Genomic DNA, 10,260 nt, shown 5'->3' on the forward strand with positions numbered 1-10,260 from the left:
GAAAATTTTTCCATATCTGACGTTTTGTTACAGTTCTGAGCAAACCTTCTTTGATTCCTTCACGGTCCAGAAATTCTGGTTCCTGCTCAGCTCTAGTTCCTATTCCAAAGATGTTACCGTCCAAATTACTTAACAGTGAGGACCCCTGGGACCTTCAGGGCTCCATTATACTTCTCCAAGGTCAACTGCTGCGCCCTTAATTTGGCCCCCTCGTATGTACGATAAGTCTTTAATGACATGCTTACCTACTATATTTTCCACCGGACCTCTGCCTCATTCAGTGCACAGGATAGATCTGCTCTGGGGGTGTGTAGTGAAGGGGGCTGATGCCTGTAGAAACCCTGCCTCCTTTGTTGTAGAAGTCAGAAGGTGTGCAATAGATGAGGCAGGGGACTGCAAGATGAGAAAAGAGGGTCTCATGATGAAGGCAACTGCATGCTGCCTTGCAGAATTGGGTCCTATCCCTGCTTCTGCCACAGAGTTCCCATAAGTTGCTGGGCAACTCCCTTAAACTGAACTTTCCACACGTCCGTTAACGGTGTGTTCTGGATGCCCAACTTGAGACCTTGGGAGCAAGCATTCCCAGCTGCCACTGAAGTCACTGGGAGCTGTGCTTTGAGAATTCAAAGTGCTATTTAATGCTACGTACTCTGACGTATCAGGCGTCATGCGCCTCAAGTAGGTCATCCAAAATTAATGGGCACTTTTGATCTTAATTTCTCGGTGCCTCATTTCCAGACCTGTAAATCAGGGATAACAGTATCCCCTCGCTGCACAGGGTATTGTGAAAATCAATCAGGTAATGTTTGTGACATTCTCAGATATTATCATGATGAACACCATAGAAAAGGCCATGAGGAAATTAATAATTCTCTATTCAGAGCAAGGTAAGTAAACAAGGCTTCAGGCTACATGCTGAGTAAGGAGGAGAAAACAAAATGTTGACTAGCTGGGCATTCAGTGAGCACCATTCATCCTGTGTACTCAGTGAGGCAGGGGGCGAAATATATGTGATCATATAATTGAGGATTATAGCGTAATGCATACACACAAGAGGGCAGAGTTAAGGTTGCCAGGTCCACCTTAATTCTGACATTTCCTAACTTTTGAGTGCTTGACTTTGCAACCTTAGGATACTTTTGATGTATTTTTTACGTGTAATATTATATACAGTGAAAAGTGTTGATGAGAACAGTGAACAAATGCATCCGGTGCAGGGAATATTGTGTAGTGGTTACAGCGGGGGAGTGTGGAATCAGCACTCCTGGCTTCTGTTTGTAGCTCTGCTACTGATTAACAATGTGCCCTCAAGGCAAGGTGCTGATCTGCAAGGTAACCAGTGTTTCAGGTTTTTCCTATGGGAGTGACTTCCCAAAAGGCATGTGGAGAACGGGAATAGCTCCACCCATCCAGAAAGGAGATTGCGCAGTCATTCCCACGTCGGAAAATCCCTTCCTAGCAAAGAGGAAGAACTTGTCTCTCCTATTTTATTTCATGGCTGCTGAGTTCCTGTAAATTGGGGAGGGTGTAACAGCCAGATCCATAAAAGGAAGGTCGAAGAACCCAGATATTGACACCGTGAACCTCTATTCTCTGGGCCACCACAAACAGAGCAATTGCACCCAGCCCATCCCATATCATGAAATGTCTTGGAGGAGCTGGCAAAAGCATTTCAGGAGAAAGCTCAAAAGACAGGGAAGCAGAAGCTCATACTGAGTGCAACAGTGGGAGCTGTGAGGGCACTAGTCGACACAAGCTATGAAATCGACAAAATCTCAGAGTGAGTGCACACAGCCGCACTTGGATTCTGCACAGAGTAATTAATCCACATGTTCAGCCATGATCCAAGATGCTTTGCATTTGCACCCATTCCCCAGGACACCTTCTCATTCTGTGCTCTCCTCTGCAGGGCTGTAGATTTCCTTAACCTCTTGACCTTTGACTTCCATGGTTCCTGGCAAAAAGTCACAGGACATGTCAGCCCATTTCTCCAGGGTAAAGAAAACTCCAAATCCTCTTCTTACTGTAATGTTGTAAGTGTCAACTTATGAATTTCATGGGAGATTTCTGGTACCATAACAAATGGATCATGGGGTTGAGGGATCAGGAATGTGAGTGATCAGTGTTCCAACAATAAATCAACATTTATGAGACTATCCCCTTCTAAAATCCTTAGGACTCTGTGTGTCACAACCCCAAGCATATAGAAATGAATGAGGAAATTCTCCATTTGTTTGTGCCATCTCCATGGGTGTAGACACCCATCTGCAGAACAGTTCTTTATCTCCAGTAACCAGAAATCACATTAACATTACAGAGTGGAATTAACATCTAGGGGCAAATGTTCAGTGACCCATCAAAAAGACACGTGCAAAATTTGCTGATGCAAAGTTGATGAGTTTGCACATGCTGGATGAGTAATTAGCCATGCAAATACACAGCACAAAAAGACCAAACTGGCGCACGAGACAGTGGGATTCTCTCTGCAGAGGAAACCCTTTGCCACTTCAGCCTGTAGGGAATGTGCTCCCAGACCACAGAACCGTTTGCCACCATTAAGAAGATCCATGCCCAGAAATATTAAGATGCAAGCTGTCATAGAGCTCTGATTGTAGGATTAGGTTTTCCATAGCAGAATAAGAAGCCAATCATTAAGCAAATGCCAGCAATGCTACCCTACTGTAAATTCAGTTTACGGTGCATAATATATTATAAACCATATGTCATACCCCCTCCCACAGGACTATGCTGTGAGATACTGGAGGAGCAAGGGTGCCCCAGCTGAGAAGCTCATCATGGGAATCCCCACCTATGGACGGTCATTCATCCTCTCCTCCAAGACAGGCATCAGCGTGCCCGTCTCTGGGCCTGGATTACCTGTCCCATTCACTCAAAAGGCAGGATTATTGGCCTATTCTGAGGTAGGAAGGATGCTGCTCTATTTAATCTTGCCCTGATTTGGGGATGCAGCTGAATCAGTGTCTCTCTTTCTATTGGGACCAGCCGTTGGGATTAATTCACAAGGTTTTGCCCTCGCACCCAGGAAATCATCCTTATGCAATGTGAATATCTTAAACCTTCATGGCTGTCGTTTCCGGGTGACCGTCAGGCTTTCCAACAACACCTTGAGAGTGACCCAGCAATGACATTGTTCTCCGGTCTGCAACTGGTGGTGTGGTTTTGTTTGTTTTTTAGATCTGTACTTTTACACCAGGTGCCACCACCGAGCGGATTGTGGAGCAAGAGGTCCCATATTCCTACGAAGGAAACCAGTGGGCAGGGTATGACGACGAGCAAAGCATTATAACCAAAGTAAGTATGTTTAAGGAGGAGCAGGGTAAAGTCTGCTCTTCTTACGATTGTGACCCCTCCTCCCCCATTCCCCTCTCTACAGTGATCTATTCCAGGCTCTGGTTAAAAACCCATCACCAAATTGAAGGGAGGGTTGGGTTGGTTTTTCTAGCTGCTGATGGAGTCAGACACACCTGGATCCACATCTGGATCCTACCAAGGCACTCCCTGCCACGTCTCTGTTGGGGTTATAAAAATGCAATGGGAGAACAGTTGTGGAATGCATCAGCTCGAGGGGCGCAAAATGCTGGCTCGTCCCCCGCCCACCAAGGACCCACTGCCAAACCCAGCATCTCTTTCTAGGCACAGTTCTATTTACCAAACATAGGTGACAAGCACAAAAACAATTCCTCAGTCCATACAGCACCCAGGGGCTTTCCCCCTTTCCCTCTCTTAGTCCCTCCTGCTTCATGGCCTTCTACAGGATTCTTCCCTGCCTACCTCCCCATCCTAGGGCTTTCTCCCTGGAGGCCCTGTTTCCCTAGCCGGTTCCCACTGCCTCCCCTCCCAGGGAACTCCATGCGACTCCTAATCCCCCTTCCTCACTGACATCCAGATTTTTATAGGGAACACCTGTCCCCTCTGCAGCTGCACCTGCTTAATGAGCACCGCTGGCTGGCCCCAGCCCTTCAGCCCATCAAGGGGCAGGACACCCTTTGACACAGGAATTCACTAGAAAAGTGCTCATGGAGGAGATTACTCCATCACTCCTTCACCTCCTTACCCCTGCACAATGACACACGCTATACCCTGGGCAACAATATACATTGCCAGTGAAGTGCAGCCAGTGGACCAGCTTCCTGCCTTGGGAAAGAGAAAAGGTTCATGTTCAAAGAGGAAAACGGGATTGCGGGGGGGGGAATACCTCCCAGTGCACAGAGCCAGCATGAGGCTTAACATTTAACTCTCATTGGAGCTCCCAAAATAAGACTGAAGTAGGACTTGACAGCAGGGGTGTCGTTTCAGAAAAATTCCGGGCGAGGGGGTAAGGCTGGGGGATGGGAAGAGTTGTGTCAGCATATAGAGTATTATATGTGATTGTATGATATCCAGCAAGGGCCGGGGGAATGGAGCATATGGACCTATGAAAAGTCTGGGAGGTGGGCAAACCAAGATCTGGGGGGAGGGCAACGGCCCCCATTGCCCCATAGCAAATGATGCCCCTGCTTGAGAGTTGCATAGGCCTGGGGCTGGTGGATTTCACCCATAGCGCAGAGGGGGTCCAAATATTGTGTCTCACCTGCAACTAATCAGGTTTCAGAGGAGCAGCCGGGTTAGTCTGTATCCTCAAAAAGAACAGGAGGACTTGTGGCACCTTAGAGACTAGCCAATTCATTTGCGCATAGGCTTTCGTGGGCTACAGCTCACTTCATCGGATACATAGAATGGAACATATAATAAGAATATATATATATACATACAGAGAACATGAAAAGGTGGAATAAGAGGCTATGTTCTCTGTATGTGTATATATATATCTTCTTACTATATGTTCCATTCTATGTATCCGATGAAGTGAGCTGTAGCCCACGAAAGCTTATGCGCAAATAAATTTGTTAGTCTCTACAGTGCCACAAGTACTCGTGTTCTTTTTGCACCTAATCAGGTTCTTCACGGGTTTTCTCCCTGCCCCCTCTGTAAGGATCAGTATTTGAAGAACAACAAGTTGGGAGGTGCCATGATTTGGGCAGTGGACCTGGATGACTTTGCTGGCTTGTTCTGCAACCAGAAAAAACCATATCCTCTAATAGGAACTGTGAAAGCAAAGCTGAGCTCCGGCAATTGAGTCAACAGAGTGTGAAGCTATGAATGCACTATGAGGAAGACATCTCGCTTTCTTTCTTTGGATGGGGAAAGGGTTTGAAGACCTGCTGGGGAACATTCATGCAGCTCAAAAATAACACTCATGTGTGGCAGACCCGCTCTCTTTCACCAGCACATCCACTAATGGTTTCCTCTCCTTTCATTTTGTAATAAAGCCATGGCCAACAGGGCCCCTTCACCTCAGAATTGCCCAAGGCAGAGAGCACCACAAACACGCTCCTCACCCTTTTTCACCTTACACTGCGTATTGTGTCACCCAAGTGAACCAAACCAGTAGGAGTGAAAACTGTTTAAATGAAGCAATAGGAAAGGAGATGGACTTCCCACCCCCCAAATTCTTCCTCAGAAATAATGGTGGGTGAAATGTCCACCTCAAGCCTCTAACACAGAAAAGCACACGAATCAACTGTAAATGGAGCAGGAACCTCCAGCTCTGTAAACACAAGCTCATTAAGGGCTGCAGCAGTCTGATTATCACATCCCAAGCCTCATTATTATTATTCGCCCCCCGATAAGCTTCATCGCCTCTCTGCAAATTGGGGTTATTCCACAGCTGGCCCATAACTGTATCTTATCAAGGTCTTCAGCATAATCTTATCTTGGTCCAGTCAGTGAATGCTTGGGAAGAGATTTCCAAAGGCAAAGGAATGTTGGCAGTTTATGTTCCCCGGTACCGATTCCACTGAAAGCAGTGGCTAATCAGTCTCCTTTTAGAGCTACAGGGGGTAAGCAGTTAGCAGGTAGGGTGACCAGACAGCAAGTGCAAAAAATCAGGACGGGGGTGGGGAGGTAATTGGCGCCTATACAAGACAAAGCTCCAAATATCGGGACTGTCCCTATAAAATCGGGACATCTGGTCACCCTATTAGCAGGCTACTGGTAAAAGCCAGGATATGGCTCTCTGTTTTCAATATATCAAAGACCTATGGAGCAGTCACCCACTAGTAAACTATAATTCACCTGGAGGAAACTCTGTGTCATATTAACCTCTTCTGGTTGCCAGTGGATCTGCTGAGTGGGAGGTATGCCATGTGTGCCCCTTAGACTTTCAATGGGCATAGTCCATATACCCAACTATACTCACTACTCCAGGCTTGGAGAAAACCAATGTATTGCAACACCAATGTAAATGGAAAATGCCACCACCCTAGTACTCAGCATCAGCTGTTATTAAATAATCATTGTCTGACCTGCCCATAACTTCCCACAACTGTGAAAATTTAAATCAGTACAAATAAAAAATGCTTAAACCCTATAATTTTGCACTACTGTGAAAATGTAAATAGATAAAAATAGAAAAAGATGCTTAAAATAAAAGTTGATTATATATCAAAATGATTTTTAAAATATCAAATTCTGCCAAGCATCATGATATTGCACTGAACGGCTCTTTAGAAGTAAATGGACAACGTTTTATTTTCTTGCAACATGAGATAGATAAGATAGATTCATATAAGGACTCATACATTAGGCAAAAGATGGGGAGCCATGTTTCTGGAATAACTCATATTAGCATTTGCTGCTTTAGCTGAGAGCCACGCTGGACAGCTGGGTTGACATTCACTCAGTTTCCTGCATCAGGCACATGAAAACCCTTACACATGCTCACTGAAAGTGATAACTGTGGCTGCAGATCAGAGTTGGTCAAATTCAGAATTTCCATTTTGCGGGAAATTCTGGCATTTTTAATATTTGTTTTCATTCTGAATTGTGGGGAAAAAATAAAAAGGAAATTGAAATTTCCATGAAACGAAATTTGTTTAAAAATTTCATGTCAGGTCACTCGAAACATTGTGTTTTTTAAATAAAATCAAAACATTTTATTCTATTTTTGACTTTTTTCAGTCATTTTGAAATGAAAAATTGAAACATTTCACTCTGATAAGCTCAAAACATGACTTTTCCAAATGGAATTTCACCAAAATTGACATGTTCCCACAGAAAGCTTTGATTTTGATGAAATGGCATGATCTGACAGAAAAACGTTCCATCTGAAAATTTTTGACCAGTGTTATTGTAGAGTTGGTTATTCCCCCATTTTTCCTGCCTTCCATCCTTCCTCCACCCCCGTGTTGGAGCCCGGGGAATCTTCCAACCACCAGGAGCCAACCATCATCTTCTGGCTGGGGGTCTCCCTTCAGAACCCTTGTCATAAATATAAAGGGAAGGGTAAACCCCTTTGAAATCCCTCCTGGCCAGGGGAAAGCTCCTCTCACCTTTAAAGGGTTAAGAAGCTAAAGGTAACCTCGCTGGCACCTGACCAAAATGACCAATGAGGAGACAAGATACTTTCAAAAGCTGGGAGGAGGAAGAGAAACAAAGGGTCTGTGTGTCTGTCTATATTCTGTCTTTGCCGGGGATAGACCAGGAATGGAGTCTTAGAACTTTTAGTAAGTAATCTAGCTAGGTACGTGTTAGATTATGATTTCTTTAAATGGCTGAGAAAAGAACTGTGCTGAATAGAATAACTATTTCTGTCTGTGTATCTTTTTTGTAACTTAAGGTTTTGCCTAGAGGGGTTCTCTATGTTTTGAATCTAATTACCCTGTAAGGTATCTACCATCCTGATTTTACAGGGGGGATTTTTTTTATTTCTATTTACTTCTATTTTTATTAAAAGTCTTCTTGTAAGAAAACTGAATGCTTTTTCATTGTTCTCAGATCCAAGGGTTTGGGTCTGTGGTCACCTATGCAAATTGGTGAGGCTTTTTATCCAACATTTCCCAGGAAAGGGGGGGTGCAAGTGTTGGGAGGATTGTTCATTGTTCTTAAGATCCAAGGGTCTGGGTCTGTAGTCACCTAGGCAAATTGGTGAGGCTTTTTACCAAACCTTGTCCAGGAAGTGGGATGCAAGGTTTTGGGAAGTATTTTGGGGGGAAAGACACGTCCAAACAGCTCTTCCCCAGTAACCAGTATTAGTTTGGTGGTGGTAGCGGCCAATCCAAGGACAAAGGGTGGAATATTTTGTACCTTGGGGAAGTTTTGACCTAAGCTGGTAAAGATAAGCTTAGGAGGTTTTTCATGCAGGTCCCCACATCTGTACCCTAGAGTTCAGAGTGGGGAAGGAACCTTGACAACCCTAATATTCTGTGATTCTGTGATTCCCATGGCTTGGGATCTCCCTGACTGGCTCACTGCGCCGTCTCCTCTCGGACTATGCCATGAACTACTGGAAGGACAACGGTGCCCCAGCTGAGAAGCTGATGGTTGGATTCGGGGCCTATGCCCACACCTTAACCCTCAGCAACCCTTCCAACATGGCCTGGCTGCCCCAACGTCTGGCCCACGTGCCGCGGGAGCTTATATCCAGTCAGCCGGGACCCTGGCCTACTTTGAGGTAAAACTATGAAAACAGGTGTGGCAAATCAGAATGGTTGTTAGCTATGGGCATTCGCACAGTATTGTTACTGGAGGACGTGTCTGCAAAAACAACATTTCTGATAGAGACACTTGGGAACAGAACGACACAGCTATGTTTTATAACACACATGAGCTTACGCCATCATCGCAAAAATGTTACTTAGCTGCTCAAGGGGTTGTTTGCTCTGGTGAGTTCAGATAGTGTTGCCAGCAGACTGGTAACACCTTCACTGGGTGGAACCATGACCATATTTACTTTGGCTGCAAGTCGTTTGGGGCAGGGACCATCTTTGTGTTTGTACAGCACCTAGCACAATGGGGTCCTGGTCCATGAATGTGCTCCAAGGCGCTACCACAATACAACTACTAAATAATAATGTTCAGTCTTGATTCACACCTGCACCTTTGCAATTCCACCAAGACTGCAAAACTGTAGCCCTGTCACAACCAGGTTGTGAGTGGGCAGGCCTAATGACTGGGTCAGGAGTCAGGCCTAGTGGTTCAAGCAGGAATCAGGGAACTGGAGACAGGAAGCAGTGCCCAGGGTTTTTAAGAGACCCTCTCCTTTTCCTAATGCAATGTTAGTGACGTGAGGTTCTGAATCACAGTGGCTTCTTGACAGCAGGAGGAAGACCTCCAGCGGATGTCTGCAGCTGGTGGTATTCCTGAACATTAAAACTAGCCTGGTCGGACCTACAGGATACAGTGTGCTGGGTCAGTCCAAAGAGACTAAGGAGTTGAATGAACAGTCAGATATAGGCCTCTAGATCAGTTAGGATAGAGTCACAGACCTTCCTGGACCACCTTAACAAACAACTTTTATGTCCCAGGTCTGTACCTTCTTGAAGACTGGAGCCACCATCGTGTGGAATGTCCCTCAGGACGTCCCTTATGCCTACAAAGGAAATCAGTGGATTGGCTATGACAACCCTAAGAGCTTCGCCATCAAGATAAACCTGTTGTCTGTCATCTCTTTGTGCTCCGGGTAAGGGCTTTCATCCCTGTATCGGGCTACAGAGCTACACTGCTCTCTGGAGCGTGGGACAGAGGCCACTATTCCATACTATCCTTGCCAGTTAACGTCTTACAGGATCTCCACATTGCTTCTTCCTCAGCCTAGAGGATCCCACTATCGACTGAGATAAGAGTGAATTCCCCTCTGTTTCATCATGCTTCTCAGGACTAGATGTGAACCGAGACCCTTGATATTCCTTACAGGTTCCTAGGCTCAGGCCAGAAATGATCAGGGTACCAACACTATACAGTGTTAACACCTTGGGATAAAGTGCACAATTTACATCCAATACATATTGCTCTAGTTTGCTGTGAACCTGACCCAAAGCCCACTGAAGTCAATGGGAGTCTTGAATAGACTTTGAATCAGGTTCTATGCCAGCTCTGTTGCTATTTAAAGATTTAGCTTGCAGCCCTTTATCCACTCCCATTGACGTCCAGTCTTTAATGTGAGCAAAGACTGCAGGCTGAGGCCCTGAAACGTTCAGATAAGATATAACTTCAACACAAGGGAAAGCATGGTTTAGAGTATCTTTACTGATGCATTTACAACTCTGCTTAAAAATCTTCTCTCACAGGCAAAGTGGCTGTTGGAGAACAATTTTGGAGGTGCCATGGTTTGGGCTATTGATCTGGACGACTTCACTGGCACATTCTGTGGAGAAGGCAAATACCCTCTGATGAACTCCTTGAAATCTGTCTTGGGTGTCA

At 45.3% G+C, this 10,260-nt stretch overlaps 1 protein-coding gene across 1 annotated transcript; it reads left to right on the top strand.

The window, feature by feature from the left end:
• The first annotated feature begins 667 nt into the window (after window positions 1-667).
• Window positions 668-5,199, top strand: LOC140901483 (chitinase-3-like protein 2). Its single transcript, XM_073320408.2, has 6 exons — window positions 668-678; window positions 1,643-1,780; window positions 1,910-2,033; window positions 2,742-2,921; window positions 3,196-3,312; window positions 4,994-5,199. Exons 1-6 carry the CDS (start codon window positions 668-670, stop codon window positions 5,135-5,137), a joined length of 714 nt encoding a protein of 237 aa, XP_073176509.2. The 3' UTR covers window positions 5,138-5,199.
• Window positions 5,200-10,260: the final 5,061 nt, after the last annotated feature.

The sequence above is a fragment of the Lepidochelys kempii genome, chromosome 21 (assembly GCF_965140285.1).
Source record: "Lepidochelys kempii isolate rLepKem1 chromosome 21, rLepKem1.hap1, whole genome shotgun sequence".
Classification (NCBI taxonomy): domain Eukaryota; kingdom Metazoa; phylum Chordata; order Testudines; family Cheloniidae; genus Lepidochelys; species Lepidochelys kempii.

Coding starts and splice junctions, on each gene's coding strand:
- LOC140901483 (XM_073320408.2), top strand. Junction 1,781..1,909: donor GAAATCGACAAAATCTCAGA/GTGAGTGCACAC, acceptor TCTCCTCTGCAG/GGCTGTAGATTTCCTTAACC. Junction 3,313..4,993: donor AGCAAAGCATTATAACCAAA/GTAAGTATGTTT, acceptor CCCCTCTGTAAG/GATCAGTATTTGAAGAACAA.